The sequence below is a fragment of the Sprattus sprattus genome, assembly GCF_963457725.1.
Source record: "Sprattus sprattus genome assembly, chromosome: 18".
In the NCBI taxonomy this organism is placed as follows: Eukaryota; Metazoa; Chordata; class Actinopteri; order Clupeiformes; family Clupeidae; genus Sprattus; species Sprattus sprattus.
The window spans coordinates 23,973,164-23,996,560 of record NC_137916.1 but is presented as its reverse complement, the minus strand read 5'-3'; the positions used below and the strand labels follow the sequence as shown (position 1 = coordinate 23,996,560).

Here is a 23,397-nt window from a genome sequence, read left to right as displayed (position 1 = left end):
GAACTACTTTGTAATGCAACATGTTTACCAATTTCCATCACAACATAACGGAAATGTATGTCAATGTAAATGTGCCAAATAATTTCTTGGTATATTAGGCCTACTTGGTACTGTACATTTTTTCCATTTCAAGAGTGATGTAATATTAACAGTACAGAAAAGCAACACATAAACATTCAGACCAGGACAAATACTAATATGTATTAATAATAATACTAATACTTTATGTATATTAATCCTAATACTAATACTTTATGTATATTAATCCTAATACTAATATTTGTTTTATGTCCATACTGTTTTCAGTTACAGTGACATGCACTTCTTACAAAAACTGGATATTTATATTCATATACATTCCCTCTCAAAAAATCATACACATAATCGCAGTTCACTCGCTCTCTCTCTCAGGCACACACACGCACGCATTCACGCACACACACAGACACACACAAACACACACACACACACAGACAAACACACACACAGAAAAACAGACACATACACACACATAGACACACACACATAGACAAACACAAACACACAAACACAAACACACACACACACACACACACACACACACAGAGACACAGACACAGACACAGGCACACATATGGACAAACAAACACACACACACACACACACACACTCACACACACAAACACACACAAACACACACACACACACACACACACACACACACACACACAAACACACACACACACACACACACACATACACACAGACACACACATAGCTGTTATTCTGCTTCGGCTCCTAGTGGTTCCTCTCCGCCTTGTTCTCCTGCCATATCTAGTAGTTTCTGTTGGTACTGACTCTTGAAGAAGCCCGACTGAAATTGAGAAGATTTGTATTCATTTATTTATCATGGAGCTACCATGCGTGCTTGCAACTGGTGATGATTGGCAACATAACAAAATATTCTTTCAGATTCTTGCGAAACCCCGACTAACATGAAGCACCTTAAGCAGTGACTAGGAAGGAATGTGATATTTTTTGTAGCGAACATCCTTTGGACGTTGAGACGTTTGGACGTTTGGACGTGCGACTGAACAGAACCAAATGCCAGCCACAGGACCATGAGACATGTCAAGTGTACACTGGAACAATGTTCATTGGTTACCTTGGCGAGGCCAGCTGTCATGAGAGCCAATAGGATCAGACCAGCCACTACTCCACCAATGATCTCCTTAGTTAGATTTGGCTCCTCGTAGACCTCCACAAGAGTCTCAATCTACAGGGAACACACACAACTTAAAAAAAAAGCTATGTAGTAATTCCAACTTAAATCAAAACTATTCTCCTTTTGTTACATAATCATATATTTTACACCTAACTCGGTAACACCATTTTAAACTCTTTCAAAATTTGATTTGGTTTCTCCTGTTACCCTGGCAACAGGTGCATGGCGTGAGGAGTCTGAGGAGTAGAAGATGTATTTGTTGTTGTCGTACTCCAGCGTGGCAGAGGTGACCAAATGGAACGAAGCTGAACGCAGCCCCGTCTGAGAGAAATATGGAGAGCAGAAGGAAGAAGGTGAATGATCAGGTTAGAGAAAGAGCTCAAGAGGGTTAACTGCTCTGCCATGACGGCAGGTAAACCCTTCCAAACGGCTACGGATTTGATTCAGCACCTTTTCGATCCATCCTGAGCTCACGTTCCCTGAGATGGTGTAACGCCTTTTATCATCCCTCATCATGAATGAGTTACATCTGAACTCCAGACACACAGCAACGGAGCAGTTCTGATGGCAAGATGAGGAGGAAAGAGAGAGAGAGAGAGAGAGAGAGAGAGAGAGAGAGAGAGAGAGAGAGAGAGGGAGATCAGAGGGAGAACACTGAAGCGGGGAGCACAAATACTGTACACTTCAGGCGAAGGTTCAATTTTCAACGTTCACACAGAGGAATGCGCCTAGAAATCTATCATGAGAGTCCTGTGAAATGTTGTGATCATCACATTGGACTCCTTTTTTCAGCTTCTAATCACCTAATCACAATTAACACTACAAGTACCACTTGAAGAAAGTACAGAGACATTTCTATGTAAAACTTTAAGTAAAATGCTAGACCTAGAAGTCCTGTGAAATGTTATAAAGTTCTGCTTATCACCACATCAGGCTCCTTGTTGTCTTTGAAGGTGTGGTCTGTGATGATTGGGCTCTTCTCACCCCCTCTAGTGCATCCCGGGATCTAACAGAAGATCAAAATACACAGTCCATTAAAACCATTTAACACATAAATAGATTATCTCTAAATCTAACGGGGCATAGAAACAAATGGTCCTCAGCGTGCCTCCAGGGAATTCAAGCCATGATTTTGATTATTATTAAACATTAATTGTATTTCTGGAAACTTTTTGAATATTTATATTCATCTAAGAGGTGAAGAACTTATCTGGGTTATGTAGACAAATATCTGAACATCAGCTGAGGATACTTCTCACAATAACCAGCATTTGTCGTTTTGTTTTCTACAAACGATGAGTGTACATACATGCAAGCTGTCCACATCTGTCCAGATGTCTTGGCCTTGGAGTTTTACTGGTACCTGAATTATAACAGTCAGATTGAGACTTCTAAGACCATTTGTCACCTGAAAGAGAGTGAGTCAGTTAGATATAAAGATAGAGATAGAGATGGATAGATGCATACATCTGTACAGGCATGTTTCCACAAGCAGTATAATTAATATGTGTGACCACACCTTACACAGTGCATTTGGAAAATCTTCAAACCTTTGAAGTTTTCCACATTTTGTTATGTTTCAGACTCAGTATAGTATACACACAATACTCCCCAATGACACAAGGCACGAGAGAGGAAAAAGCATTAGTGTTTGCATGTGCATAAAAGGATCTACTCTACCTCTACATTTTGTACCACTGGTTTTTGCAAGAGATTATTTCCTGCGGTGAAATTAATGTAGTTGGTTGTGCCTTCAGACCTGTTTTTAAGTGAAAGTACAAGAAACGAGAAAAAAGAGTAATGGTGGTGTAAAATTCATCATTGTAACTTGTGAAAAAACAAATGGTAAGAGTGTTTTTCAAGAACACTGACCTTTTCAGTAAGACATAAATGCTGTATTTGACCCCAATGTCCAGAGTCTTGGACAGCTGGTTCTCAGGATCATGTTTATCATTATCACTGAAAAAGATTACAGTTTATGTAGTTCATAGTTTATACTTATGGTTTATAGTTATACAGTAATTTGAAGGGAATGTTCTTATTAAAGCAATGTTCTATTCAGGAATCTGATTCTGACATGACATGAACAAGCACAGACCTTGCTGTGGTACTATTATTTACTTTATACATCGCCAAAAACAACTGAAAATGTTTCTTGGTGACTTACAGAGCCCAAATCACAGTCTTCTCTATAGGACCCTGTAACCCTTTCAGGATGCACTATGACCTTTGTAATTCCTCAACAACCTGGTGTACTCCTAGAATCCTTCAAACCCATTGGTAACATGCACTGTCCTTATTAGATAAGACACTCCTTAAAGTAATAAACAATTCACTAATTTAAGGATAGGTTCCAGAATCATTTAAAATTGCAGGGATCAAACCATCTCTCAAAAACCTTGATACTGATAACCTCTCACTATAGGCCTATATCCAACCACCCTTTCTTATCAAAAATACTTGAAAAAGGTAATAGCAAAGCAGCTCAATTCCTTTCTACATAGAAACAATATCCAATCTGGTTTTAGAGCCCACCACAGCATTGAAGCAGCCTCAGCCTACTAATCGCATCTGATCATGGGTGCATTTCATTACTGGTTCTTCTAGACCAGTGGTGTCAAACAAAGTTCACCCTGGGGCACATCAGCATTATGGTCGGCCTCAAAGGGGCCGCTTGTGACTGTAACACCGAAGGTGTCAGACTCATTTTTACCCTGGGCCACATTGCAAATGCTGATGACTGTGAAAACATTGTTACCGGTCACCATAATGTCACGTGTGTGCTGAACCAAGCTCCGTTCTCCATCACCATAATGTCACGTCTATGCTGAACCAAGCCCTGGCCACGCCCCCTTTCTTCGCTTTTGGAATAATACACTACATTGGGCTACAGCGTATTAAGACTTCATGGTGCCCCTGGGCAACAGTGACTCTGGTGCCCACCTACCCCCACCCCGCAGAACACAAACCATATCCACAGGGGTGTTTTAGTCCTTGAGTAGAAAAATACTTTCTTAGTATTAGTTCTGAGTATCTATACTTTACTTGATTGCTTTTTTTATTCATACAGTACTTTATTGCATTTTCTCGCTTATATCACAGCTTACTTGCAAAAGTAATTAATGCATATGCTGTAAATTATGTTAAATGTGAACTTATGTTATTAGAAATCATAATACTTGGGTGCCCTGCTTGCACAGACACAACGCAGGAGGCACCACAGACAAACTGAGACACATAGTGGGACGTTAACTAAAGCTGCTGGTCACTGTTGTCCCAAATGTATGTACTGTATAATTGCAATTATATGTTTTATCATTATTATTATTATTATTATTATTATTACTATATATTAAAAAATATATATGTTTTTACATCGGTTGCTTGGGGCCCCTGGCGTCTTGGGGCCCCTGGGCAGTTGCCCAGTTGCCCATATGGTTAATCCGGCTGTGGCTACAGCACCTGTTAATCACCCATATAGCCTCCCTGTTGGTTAGGGTTAGGGCTATCCACTGTGTGTTAGAATCCTGAGTTTTTTTTTCGTGTTTTGTCTGTGCTTCCCTCTGTTAACCCTGTACTGGCTGGTTCATTAAACTCCATCACCCTGCAATCCTTGTGTCGTCTGCCATTCCGTGACACACAACCACATAATACTGTATATATGCATATTATGCAGCCGATCTCTCCCCGCTCACTTTGTCTCTTTCTTCCCCTCCTAGTCTAGACTGTCTCCACTGTGGGATGCTTTAATCTGTTGATGTATTTATTTTAATGTTGTTTCTACATGCATTTAATATCAGCCATTTTGCAAGCTTAAGCATTAACAAGAAACCTGTGAAGAATCATTACAGAAAATGGTGGCCATACACCTTAAGCTGCACCACCATAAACCCAGATAACACCACATGTCATAATTTGCAGAAGTAGTTAAAAAAAGGGAACCAAACATCCTCTTAACATCACTCTCCATAACCCCCCCCCCCTCCCCCATCTCTACCTCTCTACCCATCTGCGCCCCCCCCCCCCCCCCCCCCCCCCCATGACTTAAGGTTTCTTCCTGTTTTTCGCTGTTGCCTCTGTGCTTGCTCCTTGGGCTCTGTAGCACCTTGAGACAATGTTATTGTTTTGGCACTATGTAAATAAAATTGAAATGTTTATTATTTATTTAATCTAAGTATGTATTAAACAAACGAATACTGTATTATGATCCTTTCTTGTGGGTGTAGAGCTGGAGTCTTAAGCATTTACCTTGAAGCCTGGGCCTGTATGGTGACTCTGTCATCAAATTGACTGTTGCCATCAATTCCATACTGAACAACAAAGATAGCCTGAAAATATAGAAATAAAGAAAAATAAAGACAATCTGGACCAGGTCTTTACATTAGCAAATTCCTATGGATTGTTTTTTTATATATACACACGCTAGAACTATGCATGTTTGTGTGTAGGTGTGTGTGCTTACATGTGTGTACACATCTAAAGTAGCGTTTCACATTATTTCATTTTCATTACTCTATAGATGGTGAACAGTGTGGTCGCAGTATAAGACAGACTTCAGATACAGAAATCTAACAGCACCACTCACTGGTGTTCACATGTTATCACAGTTCATACAGTAAAAAGGCTCTTTAATGCCTATGGCGCCAGGTCACTCATTACAAAATATTTTAAAACCATCTGGGAGTTTTCCAGGAAAAAGCATTGTAATATTTAAGAACCAACACACGTAATCATTGTGTGTGTGTGTGTGTGTGTGATTAGTTTTTCTGACCTTATCACCAGCCCTAAGGATGGGTCTGTTAATGCTGCAGACAGTCTTTCCCTGGGTGGATCCATCTGGACTGTCTAGAGACTTGCACGCCACTCTGCCCTGTCACAGCAAACACAGACACAAGCTTAGTAGTGAACATATTTTTCCATAGAATTCCAGTATAATCATATCTAAGGATAATGGACGACCAGGCGTTTGGCTAACAGACAATAATGTTCATCTTGAAGATGTTCTGCAGCCCGAATGCCATGAAATCAATAATTCCTCTTATACCATGGTTGCCACACTCAGACATCCTAAGTTGCAGATGTAATTTCTAAATTTTCCATCCCTCACGCAGAACTAGTTCTTTCCACCACTCACAAGTCACGGCAGTTGCTCGTTCTAAATATCCGGTTGCTATTGCCAAACCAACAGCATTAGTTTCAGACCTGCAATTGCCAAACAAGCATATCCTAGCCTGTCTGTAGAGCATTATCTTTGTAAAACTAGTGAAATATTTCAGAAATACTTCTGTTTTACGAGTAATTTGTAACTTGTTCCTTTTATTTTTGCAATTCATCCACGTTAAACTTCAGCATGAACTGACTGAGTTGATATGAAGTGTTATGCAGTCAGAACGATATCATAATCAGATATTCAACCTTGCTGCGGTAAGCAATATAACGCTGAAATAAAGTATAGTTTCTAATCATCTCCCCACCTGGGTCGTGTTGAAGGTCCTGTAAGAGAAGGTGTGAGGGTAGGACCAAGACACACACTCATATAGTCACACACTCACACACACATACATACACACACACCTGGGTCTTAGTTAAGGTCTTGTCGCAGAGGCCGTGAGGGTAGGACAGAGACACCCACACACACACACACACACACACACATATTCACACACACACCTGGGTCTGGGTGAAGGTCCTGTAGGAGAGGCCGTGAGGGTAGGACAGAGACACACGGGTGGTGTAGGAGTTTTCTCCTCTATTCTCCACCATCACCATCACACTCATCTCCTGTGCAATGCCCACCTCTATGGTGGAGGCCCTGCCGATGGCAAGGGAAGAAAGAGAAGACACTTTGCTGAAACAGCCCACATGTGAATTAAGCCCTTATTTCATGTGGTCATGGGGTATTATTAACTGCCCTTATATCATGTGGTAATGGGGTAGTATTAACTGAGAAGTAGATTTTGTTCATATTCCAACATGATTGATTGAGGCCTCTATAGTGGAAGGAGAAGCAGGAGATGGAAATGCGAGATCATTAGGCTCTCCGATTCTGATCAATCAAATCAAATTAAATCCAATTATAAAACACTTGGGTTCTATCGCGTAATTTAGCTGTTTCTGATTGGACGAGAGACGTTCCATGCTAAAGGTTATTCGTCAACATACCAACAGTTATGGGACTTTTCACAGCTAATAATAAATCACTCCGCGATGAAACATTCGTGTTGATGATAAACGTTAATTCAAAATTCTTAAAATTCCAAAACAAGACGTTGGCAATGGAACTATTTTTTGTTGCGGAGAAACAATGGCGAAATAAACCATTTTTAATCAATAACTTCGTGTTGAAATGTTAATTTGTTGACAGTAGAATTGTTTTATAAAAGCAATATATCACGAGTGGGTGTGGGGTAGGTAAGGGATAATCCGACAGGTGTTGTTGCCTACGCCACTCGGCCTGCGGCCTCGGTGGCTACGGCCGAACACCACGCGTGGGATTATCCCTTACCTACCCCACTCCCACTCGTGCTATTTTGCTTAAATGTTTTCATACGGCTTATTTCATATCAAGGTAACACAATGCACTTCACAGAAGGAAATGGGGGTAGGGGGGCGGGCGATTCTGATTTAAGATTAAACGGGACACAGTCATCTTGATTACCATGGGTCTCACCAGTACATCACAGATGTGCACAGACCACAGGTGTGCACCGAAGGCTTACCCAGAAAAGTTGAAGTTGAGATGGAGGTTGTCAGTACACACTTTGTCCTCTCCACAGTCAATTTCAAAGTTTAACTAGGACACAACAAAAAAGCTGCTATTACAAGAGGCTCTTCCCAGAACCCATTTGCTTGGACAAACAATGAGAAACATGTGTGGTGTTGCTTGTGGAGAGCCACACAGGCCATCGTGAGGTCACACTTTTTTGGGGTTGAAATGTATTTGGTGAATATAAGATGGCAGCACATTGGGGTTTATATGGGGTAAATACAGGAGAGAAAGGTGGCGGTAAAATAACTGTAACAACACTCTCTCTTTCTCTCTCACTCACTCACACACACTCACACACACACACACACACATACACTCTAACTAACTCACTCACAGAAAGAAAGAACCTGTGTACATAACTGTGTCTCAATTACATTATTAATGTTAGATATCCTCTGTTCAACGGTGTGCCGTGACAGCTGCAGGTCTGACACAGTCCGCTTAAATCTGTCTTTGTCAGGGTTGAGGATAGCAACGACGTCACGTACACAAGACTTCACAACCTCTCCCTCACTATACTTTTTTGCTAGAGCAGTATTCCATGCCACCTAATACGATGCCAACGTGATTGTTTCAGAGTACTAAGTGAATTTTCGAAAAAATAGAGTCTGTTTCTCTGACAGATGTTTTAAAGTACAAACCTTGTACTTGCGTAGCTCTGTGCCTTTAGCAAACTCCTGGGCTATGTAAGCATGGTGTGTGGAGAAATGGCACTCCAAGTTTGAGGCTTTAAAATGCAGTGACGACTGGCATAGTAAGCAGAGGGGTTTTCTATTTCGCTCCACATTGCGCACTTCGCCATAACCCTAGTTTGTGTAAGTTACCGTTTTAAAACTTCCGTCTATAATATAAATCTTTTCACGTCAGATTTGCTCATATAGTTGGTTATAAACGGTTTTGAACAATGGTCTGATGTAAATAGATTAAACAGTGATCGATTAAAGTGTGGCTTGTTAATGTCATCCCTTTCCTAACCAGCCTCTTAACAACATCGATTTATTTTATCTTGTTGCTGTTATGAAGTGACGCAGCGGGGTTAATAAGGGTTTTTTAGGGGGGATTCAGGCAATCCAGGCTCCATGTAAACAGGCCCTTAGACTGGTTTCCTTCCTTGGGCCAGCTGCACTTCCCTAGAACTAGGCATACCATGACCTCACAGTTCTGAGCAGTTAAGAAGTCTTCAGAACTGTAATAAGGGAATACATTTAAAAAACCCGGGTGCTCTCATAGATTACTTTCTGACTTGGAATATTGAAATACTTCCTTTTCACAATTAAATTGTCCTGACACTAAACATCTTAAGCTATGCATACAAGCCACTAAGAACCAAGTTGTCTCTAGCTAAGAAAAATGGGAGATATTCACAAAGTGTACAGAGCAGTTAGGTCATGGGAATTAATATTGCCTCCAGAGTTGAATCTACAGATTGACCTGCTTGAGTTGCTGTGACGTCATCAAGATATTAAGATCAAGATGAAGGTCAAGTTATAACTAATTGCCCCTGTGGGGGTATGTGTTTTGGACTGCGGACTGCAGCACCACAACAAACAACAGAAAACACAGGAACATAAAACATTGTGAGTTGTGTTTGGGTCTGTTAGGACATTGAACCTGTTCCCTGCACTGATGGAGATAATTTCCAAACACTGTTAATGACTTAAGAATATAATAATCAAGTGCCTTTTATTGTTAATTACGTTATATGAATCATGTACTTATGTAAGCAGGAACATGGCTTTTCTGTGTTTTGACGTGTGTGTAACTTGGAATATTAAGTGCCACTTAGTCTGCATTTGTACAAGACAATGTTTAGACCAGAGGTGATTAGCTTCCTCTGACCTTGCAAAACTTCCATCCTTGCCTCGGATGTCAGAGATCCACCACGTGGTTATCAGAATCAGAATCAGAATCAGATTTTATTGGCCAAGTAAGTTTTGAACAAACAAGGAATTTGACCTGGTGAACTGACTCTCATTGTGCTTACACATAAAATACATTACAACACAATACAAAACAAACACAACACAATACAATACAAAAAACAAAAACAACACAATACCATACAAAAACAAACAGTGCAATGGTCTATGAAAGTTTGAGAAAGTATATACAGGAGCTGGGAATGTAAAATAGTGCAAAGAAGAAGTGGAGAGTGCAAGAAGTGCAGGGATAATCCCTACTGAACGCTAAACTTCTGTCTATATAAACCTTGTGCGATTTGTTTATCCTTGCTTCACTTTCAGCCTTGTGCTGGGAGTGAGCCCGATTGCAATTGTTGTTGTTGTTTGTCTAATAAATGTACTTATGTGCAGCTCTGGAGTCCTGAGGTAACTAGGGAGAATTTTCCCCTAACAAGCACGATACCTTGTGGTCTGAGGTGGTGGAGGGGCTGCTGGCCAGCTTTGGTCTCAGCTCGTCTGCAGACTGGATAGGAAGCCCCTGGAAGGAGAAGGACACCTGGACATCCACAGGATTCACAACATCCTCTGGGGAGCACTGGGAAATGAGATGAGGGGATGGTTTGGGGTGGTGTGTGAGTATATGATGAAAGGAATATTTTGTGAATTAAGTCTTTTTAACCTTTGAGACAATGAAAAAGACTAGATTACTTGACTGTGGTGGTGGTGCCCTTTTTTCAGGCCGGAGCAACTGCCCCTCAAAATTCCTGTGCACGCCCCTGACTCATAGCAGATACTCAAGAATACTCACCTGGACAAAAAAAGAGTGTTCGAAACAGTTTTCTCTCAGAGACACCGTGACCTCTTTGTTTTCTTCCCTCTCTTTTCCGTTGAAGAAGGCACGAAATTTTTGCCGGACATAATCCAAGCTCAGCGTGTAGTTGAGTTTTGCCTGCAGTCCTGAAAGAAAAACAATTACCAATAACTTAGACTTCTATTTTCAGTTCTCTGTTAAGGCAATCAAATACACCCCTCTCTTCCGTGCTCCTGAAGCGACATTGTTGATTGGTTGGCATAGTGCAGGCTTATTGTTTGGTTCGAGCCATTATGTTTGTTTCCCTTTTATAAAGCCAGGACTGCGTACGAACACCAGAGTTTTTTTTGTTTTACCTCATACACTGAACAGACAGCCAGAAGACTTTGAGAAGAATTTCACTGAACATGACAAAAAGTGCATTGGATTAGAATCGAGGGCTACACCTTTAAACCAAAACATCTGCAACAATAAGCCATACATTAGACAAGTACCTTTTCCTCAAGTCTGAACCTGTAATCATTGCAGCACACATTGCTTTGTACATTGCTGGGGTTGACCAAGTCACTAAAGTTTTGTACCTGCTAAACTATCCCTAGTAGACTTGGTCATGGTGAAGCACACTCTGGCTTTGTTCTGTTGAGAATCCGTGCAGTCAGAGATGGATGTGGGTATTTTGGGCGGATTAAATGTAACGCTTGTGACTATGGACACAATGGGCCTTGACCTGAGACAGAAAAAAAAAATGTCATTAGTGACACCTCAACAGCTGCATCAGTTCTAGTAAGTAAGTAAGTAAGTAAGACTTTATTTATATAGCACATTTCGTGCCAGAGTTGCAATTCAAAGTGCTTTACATAAAATCAATAAAAGCAAGCAGCAGGAGCAATACAATAATGGTCAACATAGTATCAGAACCTGATGTTCCGATAGGCTTAAAATATTAAAATCATAATAAAAGTAATCAAACCCTTCTGGCTGGTTTTTAGCATCCCTAGCAGGGTACTCATGGACTGGTGTTATACTTGGAAGTGTGTGTGTGTGTGTGTGTGTGTGTGTGTGTGTGTGTGTGTGTGTGTGTGTGTGTGTGTGTGTGTGTGTCTGACACATGGACTGGTGTTATAGTTTGTAAATACATTTTTGATCTGCCCTTAAGCAGGGAGGGGAGGGTTCGAGAACCTGAGCAGAAGAACCGCTCCTTTGGACCCGACTGCAATGTCAGGCAGCCTGTCTCCACTCTGATCCAAAGCAGACTGGGCCACAGTCAGCCCAAAGAACCTCAGTCCAGACCGCACCGATGAACCTGCAATCCTCTGGAACAGAAGTGATAATAAAGTGATGATTGTTTGTACTCATGTCTATGCTTTGTTACACCAAATTTAGTCCAGTCAACACAGACTTAAGTTTTATTCATTCAGTATCTTTCAATCCCACTCTATATCTCTCTCTCTCTCACCTGTGAGTAGTCGGGGTTCACTCCTCGTCTCCGCCCGTTGAAGATGTACACGCTGCCCTGTCCGTTGTCCTCCAGAGGAGCTCCCACTGCCACATCCCTGATCCCATCCCCATTCAGGTCTGCCAGGCTGGCCAGAGACGAGCCGAACCTCCCCCTCTGACCCTCCATCCCCAGCAGGGACACACCAGCGTCAGACACCTCCATGTGAAAATAATAAACTTTATTACAGGCTCAAGGCCCACATGGAAGATGTACAATACTTAAAATCAATACATTACATTAAAATATGCATACAATCATAAAAACATATAAATACACAAGGAAAGAAGGGCTAAAAAAGGCACTTATGCCAGTGTTCCCAGATCTTAGATGTGTACTTGACAGAGCTGCGGCCAGGGTCTGTCATCAGATCAATTATAACATTTGAAAAGCGGTCCAGCCGACACATAAACTTAAAAGTAAGGTTCCTCAGCAAGGCCATGAAGGTGGTTAGACCCATATTACAGAACAGCTGACTGGCTCTAGTATTCTTGGTTTTTTTCAGGAGTATCCTAAGATTATACTGCACAGAAAAGAAAAAAGTAGCCTACGTGTGTATTTGCCTCCTTATGGTGTGATATTTTAGGCAGCGTTATGGGCATGTACCACCTTGGTCTTGGCATACGTATGAAATAAGTCCATCAAACACACTTCTATTCTTTTAGTTATGGTAGACATAAGACACATGAACATGATTAAACATGCCCAACAGGCCACTTATGTATGGGTGTACAACATGAATTATATTATGAAATCTTTGACTACTGACTGTGATGCTCTCATAATTCATCACTATTCATCAGATATGGATTCTGCATGAGTACTTTTCTCATACCTCCTTGGTGAATTTATAGACAAACACTTTCCCCTCTCTCCCTCCTTCTGTGTGCATGGGGGCAGACGCCAGAATCAGATCAGTGTTGGAGTCTCCATCCAAATCCACCACACACACCTCTGCTCCAAAGTAAGCACCGATCTGAGACTAAGAGAAAAGATGATGATGTTGATGGTGAGTATGATAAAGCTAGGTAACACGGCACCTTTGCTAATTAGGTCATTGTATATTTGTATTAGAGTAGCTACGGTAGCTGCTCCCAAGGATAATCACAGTCTAAACTGGTGACTGTCAAGCCCCGTCCTGTTTCGTAGTTAGTTTTCCTTGAGTTGTCATGTGTTTTTCGGTTTTGTGTTTGTTTACCTTTGTCTCCTCGTGTCTGACCCCTCACGCCCTGCCCTTGATTGTCTGCCCCGCCTTGATTGTATTCACCAGTCCCTCATTATCTATTGCATAAAGTCTGTGTCTGGGTTCACGTCATGTTATCTGGGTTCACGTCATGTTATCTTCATTGTGTTTTTCCGTCTTCCTAGCAATCATTGTTTATCAGTGTGATTTTAGTTATTTCCCCGGTTTCCAGCGATCATATATTATTCTATGTTTATTGATTCCCTATGTTTCCAACTGGTTACGGATTACTCCTTTGCCTATGACCCATTTGAGTTCACCACATCACCTCTCCGTTGTTTCAGTGGCGAGCTTGAATAAGCACCACGCGTTTTTGCATTTATATAATATATGAGTTGTTATCACAGTGACCTCAGTACCTGTTTGAGCAACTTTGGGGCGCCTTCAGGAAAGAAGACCATGAGCAACCCCTTGTGTTTATACCTGGGGGCTCCCATAACGATGTAGTTCTGTCTGTCTCTGCTTGCTACCGCCATCGAATAGCCTGGAGAGGGTTTAGTAAATATGACAATAGAAACAAGACTGACTACTAAGTTTCACGTTCACATGACACTATGTAATTTAGACACAAAAAGCTCAAGGTGGCAGAGTATTAAACATTTCAGTGCCAGGGTGAGTATTCTCTCACCCAGATAGCTGTCAGGAGTGACCTCATCAACCCTCCTAAAAGGCTTGGGCTTCCTGGTGGAGAGAGGGATGTCCTGGTAACCCCCCCTCCACCCATTTGCCCCAATCACACTCACTAGAAACCTCTCCTGCAAGAGAAAAAGTATAGAAGTTCACTTATATACACCACCCAAAGTTCCACCCTTACATAAACATTCATCACCAATATTATAGAAATCCTTTAAAATCTGAAGTAGTCTTGCTTAAAAAGAATACTAGCTATTATAAATGGTCAATGGACTGCATTTATATACCGATTCTCCTCTCATAGAGCACTCAAAGCGCTTTACAGATGGATCCCTCAGACTATTCAATTCAATTCAACTCAATTTTATTTGTATAGCGCCATAACAATACAATTGCCTCTAGGCGCTTAACAGAGCCCAGAGCCTAAACCCCCTTAGTGCATGCACAATGGCAACAGGGGCAAGGAAAAACTCCCTGTTAGGCAGGAAGAAACCTTAGGCAGAACCACGGCACATAAGGGGGGACCCATCTGCTTGAGGTCGGCCGGGTGGACTACCCATTCAAACACTGAAGGCAGAGGCTACTTCCTGAGTTGCACATTGTGAGCGGTTGGGGGTTCAGTGTCTTGCTTAAGGACCCTTCAACACTTGGTGAGGAGGAGACAACATCAAACTAGCAAGGTACTGTTGGCTAAATGACTTCTCTATCTCCTGTACCATTATCACCCACAATCACAATATGATACATTTTTCAAAAGTTGTAAGTAACAATACAATATTTAAAATAGCTGATCGTACATGTGGGCTTGACACAAGGGCTGCACTAAATCCATTCTGGTCAAATTGCCTCTGGGTGGAGTCACCAGTGGTTTGGGTTCCTGGGGTACAAAGAGAGAGAGAGGTACAGGAAACAATAACATCAACATGCTCCTGCATATGACCTGACCACTTTGCTTCCACTGCAGTGTCTTACTGACACAAAAGAAGAGTTTGTGTGTGAGCTTGTTTCAAGCAATTGTATGCAGGTTTATAATTCAATGGCATTGGGGAGTTTTTGTTGAAAAATAGTGAGCTAACTTACATGTGAAGAAGAGAGAAAAATACCAGTTATGTCTGCTTTATATCACTGAAATACATCAGTTCAGTAGTTCAGTAGTTTCTATCACTGCCAACTGTGCTGTGTTAGTTTTTTAAGGCAAGTCTGTCTAACTAGTTAGGTCCTTGTTTTTATAGCAAAAGTCCATAATGACTCATTAGGTAAAGGTGTTTCATCCTCTGGTTGTAAGAAAAGTTGCAAGTGCTGACCAATCTGAATGTGCCCATACCTTCAATGGCAATTATGCTCTTTTCCAGGGTATTGCTAATTTTGTCCAGTGCCTCAAAGTTTTCCACTTTAAACATGTGGTCTGATTCTGGTGAGGATGCTATGCCCCTGAGCTCCTTAAGTGCGCTCTGGCTCTTAAAAGCATTGCCAACCTGTCACATAAGAGGGGAATTAGCATCTGACATAAGGGGAGAATTAGCTCCTTACACCAGAGCAAGGCCTATGTTTGTTTTTGAAATTGTATCTAAAAATGTTCCTGTTGCTCAACTGGAAGAGCAAGGAAGAGCAACACTAGAATCATACAATATACTGACAGAATGCATATCTGGACAGGACTTTAAATGTCATTGGAGAAAGGCATCTGCTAAATGAATAAATGTAGAAACTGATCATATAGCACCTCATACCCCAACAGCGTATCTAATAATGTTCTTTGTGTCAGCCAGTGCTGTCACAACGGGATATTGGTTGGAATCACTGGACTGTCCATCTGTGATGACAATGAGAATCCTGTTGGCTTGAGGTCGAGCTCCAACAGAGGAATCAAACACATTGTTCCTGTGCACATTTTAATAAACAGGCTCATTATATATACTTCAGATTATCATATACTTCATGAACAACAGAAAAGTTATTTAGTGCTTACGACTGATTCATGAAGTCTCACTGCCTTTTTAACAGTTCTAATGAGAGAGGATTAATATGGAGAGAAAGTGGTACCATTTTGAGAGAAAAGTCCAAGCCAGGACCTTTAGTCCAGGGGGTAAATGGTTGAAGGTTGCAGGTTTCAGGACAATTTAAGACTTACACAACTGTCTTTATGGCACTGGCAGTATTGGTGCCTCCATTTTGCTGCTTGATACTGTCCACCTGACTTTCCCATCGATTTCTCTGAAACCCATTAAAAGGTATGTGGATGTTGCAAGAGATGGAGTACTGGGCAAAAGCAAACTGCAGGGAAAAAAAAGAACAAAAACAGCTCAGTCCAGAAGTCAACTGGAAATCTACATGGATTGGTATAAATAAAGGTTATGCAAGGACAGAAATGAGTCAGGCTCACTTTCGTGTTCTGCTTCAGAAGTTTTCCGGTCATATTTTTCACAAACACTTTCATGGTCCTGAACTGGTTAGGATTCACACTTCCAGATCCATCCAGTAAGAAGGCAATATCTGTAGGCTTTAGGCAATCTGAAGAGGGAACATTTAGAGCACCGCCATTTTACATAGTAGTAGTACGTACATAGGAAACTGAACATACAAATACAATTAAAATGATCGAAGTTTCCTGATACTAACGTTGTTTTGTATGAAGGAGAATTGTGTGTGTAGTCCTACCTTCAAGAGAAGATGGCAGCGGTCCATCTGTTTTAAGTGATGGACTAATGCTAAAACACATCCCGCCATAGAGATTGATGCTGTCACACTCTTTAGGGATAGTCGGACCACAAACCTGACCGACAACAAAAGTAAGAAAGAGTAAGAAAAAAGAAAGTGAAGCACGGGAGATAAAGAGTGTTGGCAAGGAGAAAGACTGACAGAGAGATGGGATGGAAGGGGAGGCGTGACCTACCACTGTCTTTGGGGACGTCTCAGTCTTGCTCATCGTCAGGCCAAGGGACATATTCACTCCATCTGAGGGAACTGTTGAACACACAAATGGAATGTAGACAAACATAGTATACTGTAGAGCAAAGCAACCACAAAGGGGATAAGAGACATGAGAGACATGCCATACGTCTGGGACACTAATTAAGATATTGGAAATTAAAAGAAATTCATTCAATTCAATTCAAGAAAAGTTGACTGAAGGTTTGGGAATTTCAAATATGAAATAACTGAAAGCTGTGACTCAACACAAGTGTGCCTCATACATAAAATATATATACATCAACATATAGCTGCTATATACTGGACATGTGTTAATACATACCATCTATTCGTAGAATTGAGCAGGACGTGGGTGAGACCTGGCATTGGTAAACTTGTCCCCTCCTGTCCACACGGAATTGCTCTAGAGGGGCACTTACCAACAGACTATAGAGAAAGAATCAAAATAAAGATGAAGCAGTACAGAAGACACATTTCAATTCTGTCAGTGAGTTTCATTGATTATGCTGGCAGACTATAGAGAAGGATAAAGAGGAAGTATTATAGATCGTATAAATTATGTTAGCAACCTCATTGATTAATGCCGGCAGACTATTGGGAAGGATAAATAGAAAGTATTATAGATTGTATAAATTATGTTAGCAATGTCATTGATTACGCTATATGAGCATCTTCTGGGTATTCCTGCCATTCGTACCGTGATGCACTATCCTGGATCACTCTGTAGCCAAAGCCCTTGGCTGGTTGGGTGATGTGTCTCCAAGAAGTAGACTCAATGTTGAAACATGCCACCATTTGAAATGCTGATGAGAAAGTTTACATTTAAAACATATTTACACCTCAAAAAAGAATAGGAGTCATGGCTATAGGCAAGGGTGTCAAAAGTGTAAAACACCAAACTCCAAACAGGAACAAGCATGGGTACATGTCTCTCGTTGTGTATCAATCTAATGTTGATGTAACATGCTAACAACAAGTTAAGTAAGTGCTTCATCAAGCGCTTCGGATGAGAAATTGCGTTAAAGCAGGGAAACAGAACTCGTCTTTGCGAGGCCAAAATGCCGGTGTGCTGCTCCTTGTTAACAAAGTGAATGCATTTGTCTGAAAATCTTGACCTTTGGCATGACCTCATAATTGTTGGAAATTACGAAACGCTCCCAAATTTAGGATTGGTAATTGCTGACCAATTTCTCTCCTTTCCTTCTTTCAGCTGCTAATCACTTCATTGCATTGAAGGAGCAGTTTGCGAGGACTACAGTTAACTCATGTGGCTTTGGGACCCATTTCTCTGCACAGTTTATTGAGCTGGAGAGGTTGAAACACTTTTTGTGTCACTTGTTCTCTTGTGACCTTCTGGGTAAAATTGATGTGTGAATACCCCCCCCCCCCCCCCCCAACTCTCTGATGTGGCCTTTCTCCTCCCTTTCACTTCGACATACTTGTGCAAGGCAGGTTGCTCCAAATTACTGCACTTAAAAACAAAATACTGCAATCCTGCTCAGATTGGGGTCGACCTGAGGCTGTGTTTATCTCAAATTAAGCAGAGAATTCAACAGCTTTGCAGAACAAATCTGCAGAGCTGAGACTTGGCATAAATGCAGGCATGATGATAATAACAATAGAGGCTAATAATAGTAATAACCAAAACAAAAGCTAGTAACAACCATAAAAAAAAACAACCATTAAAGAAAAAGAATAATAATAATCATAAATAACGTAACTAGAACTTTACTGCTACTCAGTGGCGCCTGCAGCCGTACGGCTGTACGCACTGTGCGTACCTTCTGCTACGCATTTGACTTTATGATCAGCATATTCAGGGCATTGCTTCAGTAGGCCTATCTTACGCCCCTCGTCCTTATCCGAGAAATGTATGGCAGGAAATAAAGCGTTGGTGGCTCTGTGCGTACCTCAAAATAAAATTCTGCAGGCGCCCCTGCAGTTACTTATACTACTACTAATAATAGTTGCTATAATCTATCTGTGGGGGGTTGTAGAACAGTTGGAGCATTTTTTGTTTGGGGGGGGAGGGGTTAAAGCAAAGAATATGAAATGCAGAAAAATGTATTGTGTGATTACTATGGGCAAAGAGTCCAAGTGGGGGTTGTAGGCCTATAATATAAAATGTACTGGCCTACACTAAAGACTAACTGTCTCACACTGGTGTACAAAGTAGGCCTACTGCTAAGTAAACAATATTTTTATTAGGTGATACCCTAACATTGCAAATGACAAATCGTGAACCCCGTGAGCATGAACAAACGCTGGATGGATTCATGACATAGAATGAAAATTGAGATTAATGAGAAACACATTATTTTACTCTTGTAGCCAATTACAATCATTTACATCAAGAAGAAGTCCTTTGCTTTAACTAAAGAAAAAAGTGAAGGAGTTGGCAACCCAAGTGAACGCAGGTTAAGGAGAAAATGAGCATTGACATTGAAGTGCAACCGCCTCAGGGTCACTTATAACAGACACAAGTGAAGTAATTTCCTTACCCAAAGCAACTTACAAGTGCGGGATAACAAAGCAACACTTGATTGACGCACCGCGTCCTCACTTTAAACAGCACCTTATAAAGTAGGCCTTTCATTACTTTTAACATTTCAACATATCTATTCCTCTTTTTCAACATCTAACCATATCTTCCTCTTTCCCAACATCTTTTCCTCTCAGTAATACTAAGTATTAGTAATATTCATAGAAAAAAGTTATCACGGGTCACTTAAGAGAATCCTTTTACCAGGCATTTGAAAATTGTTCATCAATAGGAATTCATACTTAGCCTGGAAACCATCCCAACTAAGCCCCGCCCACAACATTTGAGGTCTGGAAGTTCGGTCTGGCACGGCTCCGTTGGGGAGAAATGATCAGAAAGCAAAAATCTTGCGGACCAATCAAATTGTCAGGGCGGGCTTTATATGATGATGGACAGATGATCAACCGTAACGTATTCAACCACGTCACCAAAGAGCGCTTGGGTTGAATTCGTTTTCAACAAACATGGCTGCCACTCTTATAAATTTTAAGACTACAACAACCATCCACAACAACCAACAACCAGTGGTGTAGTCCAGGGTATACGCAGGTATACGGAGTATACCCACTTATTTTTCTGTCAGCATTGAGTATACCCACTTCTCAAAACAGGGCGTTTATCCTGTGCTGTATGGGCTGCTTCAAAAAATTAAGAGTATACCCACTTCTCCAGGGACCACTACACCACTGCCAACAACAATCAACTACTATTAACCAGTGCAGCATGAGAAAAGACCCATGAAACATACAGTCTACCTTATACAAAGGTATTTGTGGATAATCAAACCAGACAAGACACAAACAAACAGGACAATAGAAATAGGACGAGAAACTGCAGCTACTCCTCAAGTCTATTTAGGACTCGCATCCTGAGATAAAGAAATTAAAGAGAAGAGGAAGTAAGAGAAAAATAAAGGCATCGATAGATAGATAGATAGATAGATAGATAGATAGATAGATAGATAGATAGATAGATAGATAGACAGATGGGGAGTAATGGAGGATGAGTATGAGAGAGAAAGACAGAGAGAGAGAGAGAAACAGCTGCAGAGACTGACAGTTAAAGAAAGTTGAAGAAGCCCAAGTAGAACAATACATATAGAGTATAGTGACTACTTGCCATGCACTTTCATAAAGAACTGGCTATGCATAGCGCCTTTAGCCTTCACCACAGGTATACATGCACTGTCATAAAGAACTACCTATGCGTAGCGCCTGTAGCCCTCACCACAGGTATACAGGCACTGTCATAAAGAACTACCTATGCGTAGCGCCTTTAGCCTTCACCACAGGTATACATGCACTGTCATACAGAACTGGCTAGCGCCTTTAGCCTTCACCACAGGTATACATGCACTGTCATAAAGAACTACCTATGCGTAGCGCCTTTAGCCTTCACCACAGGTAAACATGCACTGACATAAAGAACTGGCTAGCGCCTTTAGCCTTCACCACGCGTAGCACCTGTAGCCCTCACCACGGTTCATGGACTTTTTCAAATCAATGGTCGATAACATCCGGCGCAACATCACCCCCGACCAACCTGATCTTCCCTCGGATCTTGCCCCCCGTGATGGCCTAGCCCTTGATCATTTTGCTGAGGTCACCCAAGCTGAGCTCCCCAGCATTGTTTTAAACACTTTGTGATACCCTTTGAGTGTAGGTTACCATGGCTGTTACTTCATCACGTTCCACCACTGAGGTACCACCAATAAAAAATAATAAATGCATCTCTAGAAGGGTAATTGCTGTTTCCCGGGAGACTAGCTGGTATGTTGACCACTTATCCCCTGTGAGGAAATCACTGTTCCTCTTGGGGCTGCGTAATGGTAAATTGCTGTGGTGCTGTAGGCTACAGCCTTGTTTCAGCTGTAAATCCCCTGTCCTGTCTCAGTGGGTTGCAGTCATGAAGTTATACAAGTTATAATTGTCTTGTGTGCACAAGATAATAACTTTTCCCACAAGATAATCAATAAGTTGTGCGCACAAGGTAATAAATATCACCTCACAGCGCTCCCTAGAACTCTGACCCGCCTATCCAGTTAGTTCAGGCCTATGGCCCTGTTACCCCATAACTGATAATGGCCACATGCTGGAGGACCACAAGTTTTTTTCTCGGCTGATTCCTTCTTATTCTGTGTCCTAAGGTCCTGTCAGACTATAAACTGGTGTTCAGAGGTAAACACCATCAAAATAATCCCCAAATAATCTCCAATGTATCTACCATCTGGCTCTCTCCTTCACACACCTACCCATCATTACCACACACTCAGATTCAGGAAGTGCTAATTAGCACAGCAGAGCAGCTGTATCCTCTGGACTCTCTCAAAGTTTACAAACTTTGAAGTAAACTTAACTTAAAAATTATACATCGCCTATACTGATTTATTTTGTTGTCCTTTTCATAATTTTTTAAGTTCCCTGAACTCATATTATTCCAAAATCGTCTAGGATTTTGCCTTGTCGGATATTTGTGTTTCTCTGGGTCTTTCACAAACTAGTTATTACGCCCTTACAAGTTTTTGAAAGGGTATCTCCCTTACGTTCCAACTTCTTGTGCAAGCTCTTACTGTAGAGAGAATTGTCATTGGTCAACCGCCTTCCCAGTGTTGCCTGATGTACATTTACATTTACATCTGTGATTAAGCAGACGCTTTTATCCAAAGCGAATTACAAGGAATGTTGCATTTATAGATCTGGAGCAGTTTAGGGGTTCACACTTTTACACTTGGTAAGGAGGAGTGGGGAATCGAACTAGCAACCTTCCAACCTCTCGATTACTAAACGACTCCTCTACCTTAAGTCTGCTGTCTCTGTGTCTCATCACAAGATCTCTGCAATGGTGTTCTCAACGACATTTATGACATCAGATACTAAAAAATATGAGTTATCAGGCAACGTTTTACTAAAAAAAAAATACTTTCCAATAGAATTAAACCGTCTTCACCTGCTCAGAAAACTAATACATTAAAAGTTGGGTCAACAAAATACCAGGTTTTAAAGGCACCCAGTGCAACTTTCGAGGCTTAAAAATAAACATTCAATTTCAAGTCTTTTTTACACGTAGAAAGTTTCAATAACTCCATACCATTACATATCGACATTCAAGGAGCAAAGATGAGATGTCATTGTGTGGTGAGAACTGATAGAAAATCGATAACACCAACAATCGCCGCCATTTTCTTTATTTATTGGTGCCGCAATAAATAAAGCAGGATTCCAGTCAATGGAAAAATGGCCTCTCCCCACCATTTCTACATTCCCCCACAGGTCCCAGGAGTCGTACTTACCCAAAACAGTGGCGAGCGTTACCATTAGAGTTGCCATCCTTCCTTCCTCATTGACCGAGTACAGGAAAGACAGCTTCACACTGAAGATTTGTGTGGCTTTATAGGAAGAGAAAAAAAGGAAGGAAGATGATGAAGCCACAGGATAGAAACACTGAGAATGAAGGAGGGTCTTTCAGAGGCACAGCCTTCTCCACTTCTTTTAGTATTTCACCTTTTAAAGCTTCGTTTAAGCAACTGTGTGTTTTTACAAAATATGGCAACTAGTTTTGGTTTCATATCTACTACAGTAAATTCTTTTTGATGGCGAATGATCATGTGAAGGACAGATAAAAACACATCTTTCATCACCTCAGGCCAGCCAGGCTGTGTGTATGTTCATCACTACGTCGCCTGTTGTCTTGGGACGGAAAAATGTGCTGTCTGTTGGTCATAAATCCTGACTAGGGGCTGACAAGCATCCCAATAATGCAACAACGAAAGCGCACACACAGACACACACACACACTCTCTCTCTCTCACACACACACACACACACACACACACACACACACACACACACACACACACACACACACACAC

At 41.2% G+C, this 23,397-nt stretch overlaps 1 protein-coding gene across 1 annotated transcript; it reads right to left on the bottom strand.

Moving 5' to 3' along the window:
* Positions 1–760: 760 nt before the first annotated feature.
* LOC308379317 (integrin alpha-M-like) lies at positions 761–22,855 on the bottom strand (the record flags this gene model as incomplete). Its single annotated transcript, XM_080856403.1, has 30 exons — positions 761–853; positions 1,145–1,255; positions 1,412–1,525; positions 1,655–1,765; positions 2,130–2,210; positions 2,514–2,612; positions 2,885–2,963; positions 3,077–3,163; positions 5,453–5,532; positions 5,976–6,074; positions 6,875–7,016; positions 7,924–7,997; positions 10,338–10,469; positions 10,683–10,831; positions 11,267–11,412; positions 11,865–11,998; positions 12,142–12,354; positions 13,016–13,162; positions 13,783–13,907; positions 14,052–14,178; positions 14,854–14,933; positions 15,381–15,531; positions 15,787–15,937; positions 16,188–16,330; positions 16,440–16,567; positions 16,715–16,829; positions 16,950–17,020; positions 17,310–17,413; positions 17,685–17,790; positions 22,819–22,855. 30 exons carry the CDS (start codon positions 22,853–22,855, stop codon positions 761–763), a joined length of 3,429 nt encoding a protein of 1,142 aa, XP_080712529.1.
* Positions 22,856–23,397: the final 542 nt, after the last annotated feature.